This window comes from Cupressus sempervirens, chromosome 9 (assembly GCF_028749045.1).
Source record: "Cupressus sempervirens isolate cs-2001-9-10 chromosome 9, ASM2874904v1, whole genome shotgun sequence".
NCBI classification, from domain to species: Eukaryota; Viridiplantae; Streptophyta; class Pinopsida; order Cupressales; family Cupressaceae; genus Cupressus; species Cupressus sempervirens.
The window spans coordinates 377,989,500-378,003,766 of record NC_143126.1 but is presented as its reverse complement, the minus strand read 5'-3'; the positions used below and the strand labels follow the sequence as shown (position 1 = coordinate 378,003,766).

Below are 14,267 nucleotides of genomic sequence, written 5' to 3'. Positions count from 1 at the left end.
TTTCATTCTGCAACACCATTTTGCTGAGGATTGTATGGAACTGAATGCTATAAATCAATCTCCTCTGAAGTGCAAAATCTTTCAAACCGATGGTTGACATACTCACCACTATTGTCTGTGCGCAAAACCTTGATGGCTTTCCCAGATTGCTTTTCTACAAAATTTTTGAAGTCTTGAAAATGATCAAATACCTCTGACTTCTGTTTGAGAAAGTTTACCCATGTATATCGAGAAAGGTCATCAATGAATGTGAGGACATATTGAGCCCTGCTGAAGGAAGGATGTTGAAATGGACTAGCCAAATCACTGTGAACTAACTCTAGTATTTGTCAAACTTTTCCTTAGGATGCTTACCAAGAATGCAACCTTGGCAAACACCTCCTGAGAATTGAACCGAAGGCAACCCTGTGACCATGCTCTACTGGTTGAGCTAATGCAAATAGCGAAAGTTAAGATGGCTAAACCGCTCATGCCATAATTTACTCACATCATTAGAGTGAGTGAGCAAAACAGATGAAGGAGGATCAGGAAAAAAGTGAGAAAATAGATAGAGCCATGATTGATGATCTGCTCTCCCAACTGCAACTACAGAATCACTATGCAACTCACGTATCTCCACTGAATCAGGAGTGAACTCAACCCGCTTGCCTAAACCTGTGTGAGTGATTTGGTATATTGATAGGAGATTAGTTGATAATGAGGGTACACAGAGAACATCATGGAATGTGCCATCCCCCACATCAACAGACCCTCTCCCACATACCTCAATAGGAGTGTCATCACCCTTCAAAATAGAAGGCATAGTACATGGCTCCAAGGATGCAAGTTCTTCCTTAGATGAAGCCATGTGGTGTGAAGCACCCAAATCAAGAACCCAAGTGGATGGTGAGGAAGCAACTGCAACAAGAGCCTTGCCCTTTCCTTTCCCTTTGTTGTTTTCTTTTGCTTTGTTAGACTCTTCATTAGAACTTTGTTTGATAGACTCAAGAACACTAATATTATTCTTCTCAAGAATGTATGTCAAGTGATCAATTTGTTTCTTCAAACATTTATGTTCATCATGACCGGGTCTTTTACAATAGGCACATTTAACCTTTTCTTTCTTAGGCTTATCGCCCTTAGAGGATGAGGTATCAATAGTTGCTTTTGAAACAATTGGTATCTGATCCTTCTTTTCCTCACTATTATTTTGTTTCTCATCCTTACTATTGTTGTTACTACTTTGTCCTTTTTGTTCTTTTGTGCCTTGGTTGGTTGCTAAGGCATGTGACTTAGAGGACTTAAGAGTGCCCATCTAGATTAGCTTGTCCTGTTCTTGAGTGAGATTGACAGCAAAATCATCTAGAGATGGCATGGTGAATTGAGTACCAAGTGCACCCTTAGTAGCATAGAAGGTAGAGACAAACACAGAATATTCTGAACTTAGCTTAGAGAGAATACTGAGAATCAGTTGTTCATCTTTCTTTTCAATTCCACATTGTTTTAACTGCAGCCTTAGTGATTTCAATTTGGTGAAGAAATCTTGGATTGTGTTGAAATTGCCTGGACTCAAACTAATTAATTCATTTTCCAACATATGACCCCTCATTGAATGTTGTGTGCCAAATAGTGTTTCTAGCTTTGTCCATACTTCATTTGGTGTATCCAAAGACTCAATGTGAAATAGTAAGTTAGGAGAAACAGACAAACACAATGTTTCATATGCCTCATCACATTTGTTAAACCACTTAAGCTTGTCTTCATCTTTAGCAGGTTCAGTTTCAAGTCCCATAGTTATCCTATTTAATCCAGCTTTCTTTAAGTGAATTGTCATGCATGATTTCCACTCAAAGTAACTGTATGGAGTTAGGATGGGCATATTTGTTTGATCCATGATGAAGAAATGCAAAGAAATGCTAAAAAGAAGAGAACCCAGCCACGACAATGCCCCCCCCTTTTAACTCAATCAAAGAACCCCCTTCCAAAGAAATATGATTTGGCACTTTATTTTAGTGCATTTACAACTACCACTAGAAAGAAATATTTAGTGGTCTTCATTTCAATGCATTACAAACCCTCATGAAGAGCATATGCTAAAAGTGAAACTTGGGCACAATAATCAAAAAAACTAATAGCACCACTACGATCTACTCGAAAAATCATGCACTTTCAAAAAAAGAATCACCTTGATACGAGGTCGTATGAGAAAGTTATGATCCCCCGAAGTTTCCAAAACAAGAACTGTGCACAGTCACGGCTGAGAATCTGCAATTTTTGAAGAATTCATGCATGAAAATCAAAAAAAAACTCCACTAGTGGATAGAACACAAAAAAATAGCCAAGTTCATAACAAGAATCATCAAAATCGAAGTCCGTATGAGCAAGAACGAGACATTTGAAAACTGCATTCAAATCTGCGACTGCCAACGGAGAGGGGTATTGCTGTAGCTTTCCATGCTAAATCCTGCAAAATATATACATTGCATGCAAAATCTAAAAGATACCCAGATGGTTTTTCGGCACTGCGAACAAAACCCAGAAAGTGTTTTCCTTGCTGATGTACAGAAGATGTTGTTGTAGTGTAAATCAAACGCCTTTAACAGTAAAAAATGGCTCCAAAAATCAAGAACCGACCCCAGCAACCAAAATATGACATGCAAATGTTGGATCAGCTTTCTAAGTCCATCAATGGCATGCTGGAACCTGCAATACTGATTGAAACCTCCAAATAAAAATCGTTTTTGTCAAAACTTTTCTGATTCTCAAGATCATCCAAAGATGCAAGAGAAGAGCATACTTCGTTTTTCAAAAAACTACAATAAATTTTATTAGCCCCCTCGAATCTCTCAAATAAGGAAACTAAAATCTACTCTTGCACATAGAAAAGTTTTGATACCATGTTAGAATCTGAAAAGATTAACAACTCAGAAAACTAGTACAAAGAATAAATATCTAAACTATGAATGCAAATGATACAAAATCAAAATAGCATCATAGAGTTAGTCTCCAAGAGAGTAATGCAAATGCTAGAAGCAAAATAGCATTACGAGGATGCAAAAACGAGAGATCCAAATACAAGCTAGGTAGCATGCTTATATAGGCTAGGAAGAGGGAGGAGGTGGCAACACCAACCAATGAGGAGCAACCATCTATTGGACTAAAGATAGCAAAGTATCTTACCAAGATAGCTAATGGATGCTCACATGTAGGAAGGTGACACCTCACAACCATTCACCTAATAAGACATGCTTTATTAACCTAAGCGAGAGTATTAAAAGTGTAGGAAAAACTTAACAAAATAGGAAAAATAAAAAACTACACTAACAATTGGAAATTGCACCTTGAAACTGAAGTCGGGTATTTCTCTTCATCTCAAAAGAGTACTCTATGTACCAGGATTCAAGAGGAACCTAATTTCCGTTATAGCACTTGAAGATGATGGACATAAGGTTGCATTCATGGATGGTAAAGTAATGACCCAGTTTAAGAACTCTTCATTTAAAAAATCAAAGTTGATTGGTCAAAGAAAGGGATACTTGTATGAATTAAATATAGAACCTATTCAAGCCTTAATTCATAAAGCTACTGATATAAACTAAATGTGGCATAGAAGGTTAGGACATCTAAACTTCAAAGCCTTATCGACCATGGAAAAGATGGTTACTAGTTTACCTGAGTTGAATAAAGATCATTCAAGCATTTGCAAAGGATGCGCTGTAGGTAAGAACGCCAAAAGTCCATTTCAAGATAGCTCTAGAAAAACTAACAATGTTTTAGAATGAGTCCACTCAGATTTTTGTGGACCTATGTCTATTCCTTCTCTTGGAGGATTTTGGTATGATATACTTTTTATAGATGATTTCTCTAGGAAAACATGGATTTACTTCTTAAAATGTAAAGAATCAGAAGAAAACCTTAAGAGATTTAAAGAATTCAAAACCTTAACTGAAAACCTATCAAGACTCAAAATTTAAACTCTTAGGACTGATAATGGAGGGGAATATACTTCAGATTTGTTTAAAGTTTTTTGTAAAGAAGCAAGAATTAAGAGGGAGTATATTGTTCCTTGTAACCCACAGCAAAATGGGGTAGCAAAAAGGAAGAACTAAACAATTATAGAAGCAGCAAGAGCTATGATATTCGATCAAAATTTAGAATATTATCTTTGGGCAAAAGCCTCATGTAATGCTGTCTATATTCAAAATAGAAGTCCCCACTCCCACCTTAGAGATAAAACTCCTGAAGAAGTCTTTTCTAAGGTTAAACCAATTATAAGTCATCTTAGGATATCTAGGTGCCCAGTATACATACATGTTCCAAAATAAAAGATAACTAAGTTAGAACCCTTCGGGAGGAAAGGTATTTTTGTCAAGTAAAGCAAAACATTTAAAGCATATAGAGTTTACATACCTAGTCAAAAAAACATTGAACTTAGTTGGGATGTAATATTTGAAGAAAATTTAACATTCAAAAGAGCCCTGAGTTCTAAAGGTCGTACACATATACCTAGTTCTGAAAAAAATCATGAATCTAAGTTTTAGAGGGAGAACATTGAAGAAATTGAAGGTGAAATTCAAAATCTTAATCTTGAGAAAACTCAAAATCCTAAGAAAAGACCACTTTGGGCTATTAAGATTGTGGAGGAAGCACAAGACTTTGTTGCACCATCTGGAACCTTAAGAGAAAGAAAAAGACCCAAAAGATTATCTAGCTATGCAGCAAACATGAGTGATTTATCTAAATCAAAACCAACCAATATTTCAGATGCTATGATGGAAGAATACCAATCCATTATTAAGAATGAAGTTTGGGAAATTGTTTCATTCTGAAGGAAAAATCTGTTGTTTCCTCTAAATGGATATATAAAATCAAGCATGCTACTAACGATAGCATTGAAAAATATAAAGCTAGATTTGTAGCCAGAGGATTCTCTCTGAAGGAGGGAATTGATTATGAAGAAACCTTTGCTTTAGTTGCCAAATACACCTCTGTAAGAGCAGTCCTAGCTATTGCAACATCGAAGGGATGGAAAGTACACCAGATAGATGTGAAAATAACATTTCTAAATGGGAAGATTAGAGAAGAGGTATATTTAGAACAACTTAAAAGATTTGAAACTTGTAATCCTAAAATCTTTGTTTGTAGACTCAAGAAAGCTCTCTATGGGCTTAAACAGGCTCCCAAGATATGGTATGAAAGAATCGATACATATCTCACTAGTTTAGGATTCTCTAAGAATGAAGCTGACCCATATCTCTATTATAAAAGGGATAAAGATATGATAATTTTGATACTATATGTTGATGATTTACTAATAACAGGTGATGATCATCTTATAGATCAATGCAAGAAAGATCTAAGTAAAGAATTTGATATGAAAAATTTAGAACTCCTTCATTACTTCTTAGAATTGGAAGTGTGGCAAAACTCTGACAACACCATACTTAATCAAGGAAAGTATACATTAGACATCTTGAAGAGATTTGGAATGTGGAACTGCAGACTTATGTCTTCTCCAATGGAGACTAATATACACAAACTTAAGGAAGCAACAGTAGAATCACCCTCCATAGATTCTACTGTTTACAAATAGATGATTGGGTCTCTTATGTATTTGGTAAATACAAGACCTGATATTTGCTATGCTATTAATACATTAAGTCAGTTTATGTGCGAGCCAAAGGAGATTCACCTAGTTGCAGTCAAACACATTATGAGATACTTACAAGGCACTCTTAACCTTGGGCTCAAGTATGAGAAAGTTGACTTGGACTTACATGGGTTCACATACTCAGATTGGGCTGGAAGTGTTACTGATAGGAAAAGCACTTTAGGATGTTGTTTTAGTTTAGGCTCAGCAATGATATCATAGATATGTAAAAAGTAGGAATTAGTAGCACAAAGTTCCACAGAAGCTAAATACATTGCAGCGGTAATGGCTTGTCGGGAAGCAATTTGGCTTAGAAAGTTACTTGTGGGGTAATTTGGTCAACCCATGAATCCCACTATTATTCACTGTGAGAATCGAAGTTCCATCAAGCTTTCTATGAATCTAGTTTTTCATGACAAGTACAAGCATATTGAAATTCCTTACCATTATGTAAGAGATATGGTAGACAGGAAACTATCAAGTTATAATACATTTGCATTGCAAATCAGACAATAGATATTATTACCAAACCTCTCTCTCAAGTGAAGATAGATCACTTCAGAAAAAGACTTGGTATGGTTGAATTATAATACATTTGTATTCCTTAATTATTAATGAAATAATTTTTAAAATTATTATTGTCAGGCTATTGACTATTATGGGCTTCACCATTTGTGTTTATTATCTAAAGAGGTGACGATCTCTATGATAATTAATAGACATTATATGAGATGACAATCTCTGAGATAATGTTCTATAACAGTAGGAAATTACTAGTGGATCTGGATGAATTAAAGATCATATTGTTTTATAGACATTTCTATGCCTATGAGTCACAATTTGGATAAAGGAAGAATTTAATCATTCTCCAAATTTTATCCTATGTACTGGCAGATCTTAATTCAAGATCATATTGTGTATTGGCTTGTCAGTGCCTATGAGTAACAATTTGGATAAAGGAAGAATTTTATCATTCCCTGGATTTTATCCTATGTATTGCGTTACATGTAATACTGTTATCACAAGTGTTACTGATAATCCATATTACAGGTTTAGTAATATAACAAAGTATCATGTGTACCATGATACTACATGCATAGAAGAATTAGATAGATATAGAGTACAATTCTATGCTTAACAGTGTTGCTAGATATGTTTCTCTCATTTATATTATCAAGTTAAGAGGGAGTGTTAAATCCTGATAACTTGATTATATAAATGTTCTAATATTCCAAATTAGACAAATCTAATATGCATGTAAGTTCCCTTACATATGACTTTATGATAAATACATCTCCCTATACTGATCGGTGATTTGCTAGGCATATTTATATGCCTTGTCATTAACTATTGTAGTTGATTATTATTTAACTACTAGTTAAATGAAAAGGCCGCTGATTTGTAGTGGAATAAGTTTGTTTCATGGAGGGTCGACCTAGAAGGGGTTGTGTCTTATGAAAAGACAAGACCCTTGGTTAATGTATAAAGTGGGAGCAAGATTGTGGATAGAGGACACACAATATTATCAAAAGTCTTCTTTTCTACCAATCTGATCCTTGATTTAGTGCAGAGATAAAATATAATTTCCAGAATTTATTGCAGACTTCCTAAACTATAACATTCAGCCCAGAATTGAAGTAGATCGATTTGCATCAAGAATAAAGTCATTATATCAGTATTGGTTGATTAGAATTTGCATAAAACTTACAATATGCTTCCAAAATTGTACTATCTGGTGTACTTCAGCATAATGGAATCATGGTACAAATATATATCAAATGAAATATTCATATTCTTACTGTGAATAAGAATAGATGAAGCAAATGTTGTATATAATGTCTTCAACTGTAGCTATTTTGAATCTGATGTATGAGACTCTGATTGGTATGTCAGTTGATCTGTACAATTGCAATTTAATGCTGCTACATGATGTTCCATACTTGACTTCTCACAACAATATCATTGCCTTTTGGCTGTTCATGATAATGCCGATCATTAGCATCCAGTTTTGTTTTGTACTAAGTTAATACAACAATGGATATAAATGACCTCCTTATACATGATATGTGCTTTAATAGAACTTGATAATATGATGACATGTTGCCTCTTCATTCACTAATTCCCTTTTATTTTGACATTAATGCTGATAGTAACAGTAACTTTTCCTCTAGCATATCATAACATGACCATAGATGATGATGCTACCTTCATGCTATTTACTTAATCATAATATCACTCATGAATGTTTTCTCCAATTTGAAATATGACTATGCAATTCATACATGTTTTTCCATCTTCTTAATCTCTTTCATGGAGGCCCTAATGAAGGTCAAAAATTTTTTGGGCTCCATCAAGTTCCAAAATATCCAACCAACATTATAAAATCCACAAATGTAGTTAAACGAGTGAATGCAAAAGGAAGTTTAGACATAACTAATGTGGTATTCTTATATTACTAACATAATAAATAAATTTACTTGTTCAAAGTGTACTGTAACATTATGCCTAATATTATGTTAGCTAACCACTTTAGGCATGATGTGAGGATTAATTTCCCTTTTTACTTGAGGCAATCTTTGAGTTTCTCTATCCAGGCAATTCAAATTGATCTGAATGGAGAACATGTGTGTCATCAGGGTCTTATGGTTCTTATCATAAATGTGTTAAAATCCGAAAAGGCTGAGAAACCCAGGGGCAGCTTGAAGGCAGTAGAGTATGATATGGAGGGCAGTCTCCCAGAGAAAGGTTATGATTCAGATACTGAAGATGATGCGGAGGGGGGTAATGTTGGTTTGAAATGGGGTTTTTGGGGTAGCTCTCAGAAGAAGAAGAAGATTGCTGAAGGGAGTGATTCTGACCATGAAAGTGATTTTGTGGAGGAAATGGTGAGAGATTATCAGAAGAAGAGGAGTGGTTGTAAGGGAAAGTAAATTAAGGGTCAAAATGATGATAGGGTTTTGACCCCATCAGATGATGAACCTCTAGCTCATAGAATGGAGAGAAAGCGAAAATCTTTGAGGCTTCAAGAGGAGAGGATTCAGAATTCTATGAAGAATGTGGAGCCGGAAAGAGAGGAAGACGGGGATCAAGAGCGAATTCCTGATTTTGACAAGATCGAGGGAGAAATTGGTTCTACCAAAGGTTTGTTAGGAAACCCTGGGACCATCCTAATGGAGATTGGAATTTTGAAACAACAAATGCAATTTATTGGAAAGGAAGTGGAGTAGGTTAGCAAACTGGCCAGAGGGGAGCACACTTTGGGTCAACATATTGATTGTCTTTCTGAGGTCATTGGAAATGTTGAAGAGGTTAAAAATCTTATGCACAAGATTCCACAGATTGAAGCTAAAAACAGGGGTGTTGGAGAAGGCCAACAGTGATAATCAGAAGAAGGTGAATAGATTGGAGGCCAAACTGAACAATATTGAAAAGATGATCAAGCAAATGGCAGATAATAATAGCAACTCTCTAAAGACTATGGCAAACAATGTGGGCAATCTCCTGAAAAAGTTTGAGCAAGATAAAGGATAGGACTCCCCTTTAGTGGTTGAGAACTAGGGTCCTAGCAAATGCACTTAGGCTCACTCTAAGAAGAATGAGGAAATGAACAAGATGGATGAGGTGAAGGCCACTGCAGAGAATATGTGTATTCTGGCTGACCAGGCTGCTGACCTGATAAAGACTATTTAGCTGTTTGGGTACTGTTCTTTTGCTGTCTTTTTGCTGTCCTTTTCAGATCTGTTTCTTGTTGGCCTCCTATTTGCTCTTTTAGGAGGTTTGTTTTATGTTGATTTGTCCTTTATACTCTGATGTTAGCTTTATGCTTCTCTTTTATAACTTTTGTTATTATTAAAAGGTTTCGGGTCCTTTAAAACTTGTTTTTACTTAATCAAAACATTATGCCTGATAGTTTATCGTATCCTCTTCATGATTGTATAAAAGACGACTATAATTTTGTAGTAAACTCTAGCACAAAATTATAGGTTTCTTTGATATAATTATGATTATCTCTCTTGTAGCTCTTTCACCCTGATGAAGGATCACAAAGTGTGATCTGAAATGCTGATGTTAAAAAATTGCACTAAGTTGAATTGAGAAGCAAAATTATATGATTAATTATGGAGTGGAAATTTGATCTCTTCTAATATGAAGAGTTTTGGCATTAAACTAGTAGAATATTCTTGAGATGTGCTGTAGTGAAGTGAAATATCTGTAGTGTGAACCAATTTCGAAATATAGTGATATGAGCCAAATATGCTTGGTGAAACATATTAATTTGGGTTCTTCACCAACTTCAAGGCTCATTAATTGTCACAAAACAGCAGTCATTGTAATTTGAGGTCACTCAAGACTCTGTGTAACCATTTTGCTTCACAACTAGCACTAATATTTGCTTTAATATGTTAATTATTATTTATATCTACAGCATGCCAAAGCTTACTTTGTTGTAAAACAATTCTTTAGCCTGAGGAGAAAACATAGTTAGTAGATGATCCTTGATAATCAACTAAACCAGCACAATTAGAGTCTGTAAATCCTATCAACGTAAAATATTCGTCCTTCTAATTTGTAATGGTCAAGTCAAGAGTATCCTTGACATGGTGCAACACTTACTTTGATTTCTAAAAATGAACAAGCTTTACGTGGGCTAAAAATTCCTAGAAGTAACTAATAGCAAAACCCTGATCCAAACATCTGCATGCAAATATATTTAATTGCCAACAATTGTTTATGATTATAGCCTGTTAGTGAGTCATCATATGCAATAACTTAAATTCATCATCCATAGCTATAGTGGGAGGGTTACAATTCACCATGCAGAACCATTCCAAAGATTTGCAATATACTTGAGCCATGCAAATGAAGTAGTAATATTGTCAAATCTTTACACCTAAGAAATAGTGTAGGATGGCTAGAACAGTTTTGTCAAAAGCAGAACATAGAAATTTCACTCATTGTGATGAAATGGCCTCACTGCTTATAATGGCAAGATCATCAACATAGAGAACAAGAATCGCAATGTCACTTGCAATATCTTTTGATGTAGAGATTTGGATCAGAAAGACTTACTCTAGACCAAAAATTGCAAAGATGTCAATTTATCCTAATGTACTAAGCACATGGAGCATCCTTAAGCCCTTAAAAGGGGCTTAGAGAAGCCAAAAAAACTAGGGGATCACTGCTACAAACCTTAAACCCTTCAAGCTGCACCTTGTAGACCTTATCCTAGATTCCAAATCCTTATTCATGAAGGTATTCTTCATATCCATTTAATACACCTTCCAACTAAACTGGAATGCTATGTCATGTCCCCTTTTTCAATAAATTTCTATGATGACTTCCAAAAGCCCATTAATAACCCATTTCTAACATCTGTGTAAGCTTGAAGAGTGTACAAAAAACTAGATTAATATCCAATAAAGAAAAATTTAAAACCTACACTAATAAATGTGTTATCATGTGACATCGAATTATTTACATAATGCATCACTATTTTAAGTTTTGGGTTGTCACGATAGGTACTTGTGTTCAATAGAAGTCTGCTCAGTTGCCAATTCAACAATTTTTTCTCCCTTAACTCTATATTCATGCCTAGAAACAATATGGGGGGGATCCAATTAGTTCATCTTGGTTGTTTTGTTGTACATATTCTGGAGAATAATATATATTTGTGATATTGCTATCAGGATTTAACCGTGTAGTTTTTGAGTCAAACTCATTGGCCCATATATCATGAGTAGTGATTCACACATGAATCCATCTCTCATGCGAGTAAATGGAACACTTAGCACTCATTGGATCTAGGTGATGCTCACAGAGGTGTAAAAAAAAAAGTCTGCCTCAGGTGTGCGTATTTGCTTACATTTTCATTACTACATATACCTTTTTAGTTTTAATATATTTGTAATGATTATGGTTGATATAATGTATAAAATAATTCCTGGTTTGCTTGCGTTCCAAATATATTCTGCAACACAAAACATTGTCATGCTGTCTTTCCAAATTCTGTTTCGGAAGATTTTCAAGTTACTTCATGTTCCCAATCTTATGTGCAAGGTTAGAATCATATCTTTCAAGACTTCACCATTGTTAAATTGTTGAAGATTAAAATGAGAACTTTTTGTTTTCTTTGTTTCAGGTGATTAGTTTATGCGAGAGACTTGCAGGTCAGGATGCAAGAGTCACAACTGTACCAGTTGGAGTGCTGAGATTCACACGCCAATTGACCCGTTTTTTCCAATGGACCAACAATGTTGCTGACAGACTAGCATTTTCAGAGGTTAACAATTCATTGCATCTTGATTGTTTGCCAAGAGTTGAATGAGTATCTATTCATTTGTAGTGGCATCCCACATTAGCCTTGTCAATTCTTTATTCAACCTTACTCTAAATTTGTATGTTAAATTCAAATTTCCAGAGACAGTTGAAAGATTTTATTGATGTTTAATAGTCAGTTATAAATTCAAGTAGTATAGATTGATAAATTTTCCCTTCGAATAGCAAGCATCCATCATTTTTTTCTGGCCATGCCGAATAGAATGTTCTTAAAAAAAAATTTGACACATTTTTCTGTACAATTGTCTTAGAATAGAACAGAATAAAAATTCCAGACCCTTGAATTTATATACTGAAAGTATCCAGGACGTGCCAAAGTCTAACTTAATCTTCTGATCACGGATCCATCTTCTTTCAATAAATACAATTAATATCTTCTATATGCAGTTGCACAATTTAACCTCTTGATGATTGTTTTAGCTTTTTCATGCAGGTTCTTTCAAGTGATGTGGTTTTCTCTACACCTATGGCAGAAACACATTCTCTTTTGGGAACAGATCCAAAAGATACGGTTACCTTGGAAAAGTATCTACAAGAGTATTTTACAAACATCTTGAAGAAACTGAAAGATCTAAAAGCTCAATCAAAACAAGGAGATTTTTACATCTAAATTTTGTATCATTCAATTCGGGAATGATGTAAAATTATCACTTTCATATCATCAGTAACCCACTACTTATTGTAGGCTATTCCAATTTGATTTCTCCCTTGCCTTCCATGGAACGATGTTGCAGAACAGCATAGTTTTCATGTGCAAAATAGCTGTGGTTTGGAAATAACCGTGCAGTAAAATTTGTTGGAAATTGTGTTATATATGTATTAGCTAAGTCACTTTAGTGACTTAATATTAGTATTTTAACTATTTAGTTAGCTTTGTTGAAGGATAATGAACATTCAAGGTAGTATCTAATTAGTTATTGATTTGAGTAGTTTGACAAATAAGTTGATATTCAGTAACAGTTTCTAAGTCTATATATGCACGACATTAATTCAGCAATGAATGAAGATGTTCTGTAGCGTATATCTTCCATTGTTCATTATGTAGATAATCTGTAAATTGCTATTTTACTTTTATTGTATAGTCGTTCATTTGGTATTAGAGCCCAGATTGAAAGATCCTATAGAAGAAAAAATCAGAATCCTGTTAAAAATCAGATCAGCATTGGCTGGAGGAGAATGAATATAATATACGTTGCATGGTAATGTGAAAAGCGTGCATCTTATTTTTTCAGATCTTTTGGAGTTTTTTGGGGTGGAAACTAAATTGGCTGAAGGCATACATCCATTATTCCCTACTTAAAGGCTTTCTCGGGAGTTTTATTATAATGATTATTTCCCGTTTTTAAAAGGATCAAGTACTGGCAATAAAGTATTCATCTATTATTGTTTTGAAAGAGGAAATGATATGTAGCCTGTGGAGTTCTTGATTGGAAGATGTATAGTTTGAGGCATATATCACTGTTGTTTGCTGCTGCCCAAGAAGAGAAGCCACTGTTTAAAAAAGAAACAATGCTCATAAAAGAAAAAGAACAGATGCCATCAAGTATTTGAGAGTCACCGAGAAATAGTAATCTGTCAAATGATTAGGAGGTTTTGAAGAGCAAATTGCATATATGGAAGGCAGTTGAAGATTATTTGAAATGAGAAGCCAAAGAAAAGTGAAGCTACAGAGGAGATCACAGAAGATAATGCCAGCTTCAGCAAAGAGGATTTGCAAAATTATCGTGCAGATCTGCTTGAAGAATGAATGATATAAGCCGCTGATTAACTCTTATAGATTCAGCAATATAAATTTGGTTTACATCAATTCCCTTTTCCATAGAGCTTCTTGATGCTCTCTAAATAGGAGCGTATCTTTTTTTGTCAGAACAAAGCATATCAATTCAAACTTAAAACCATTTTTCTAACTATGCAGAAAGATTCTAGACCAACCTAAAAGAATCTTTTAGATACATCAAAACAAAGATAGAAGATCATAGTGTCGTGTCCCTATATTTATAAGATTTAATAACAAATAAATTAATAATAGAATGAATAAAAAATAATAATGTAATCTATTATTAGAAATAAAATAGAAAATTAATAACATATAATATATATTAATTGATATAATCATAAGTTTTTAATTTGATTAATACGATGAATACGAGAATGTCATAAAAGTGTATATATATATATATATATATATATATATTTTGTATTATCAATAAATAAAATAATAGTTAACTAAAATATATAGAATGAGTAATTATATTTTATAACTCAACTAAATAGTTGATAAACAACTCTCATAGATATGATA

General features: G+C 34.2%; 1 protein-coding gene across 1 annotated transcript in view; it reads left to right on the top strand.

The window, feature by feature from the left end:
- HCF244 (NAD(P)-binding Rossmann-fold superfamily protein) overlaps window positions 1-12,852 on the top strand; it is a 257,194-nt gene extending 244,342 nt beyond the window's left edge. Inside the window, exons 7-8 of the mRNA XM_089800195.1 lie at window positions 11,769-11,909; window positions 12,399-12,852. Coding sequence (XP_089656321.1) covers window positions 11,769-11,909; window positions 12,399-12,575 — 318 coding nt within the window. The 3' untranslated portion in view covers window positions 12,576-12,852. The remainder of the gene's footprint in view (window positions 1-11,768; window positions 11,910-12,398) is intronic.
- The last annotated feature ends 1,415 nt before the right edge of the window (window positions 12,853-14,267 follow it).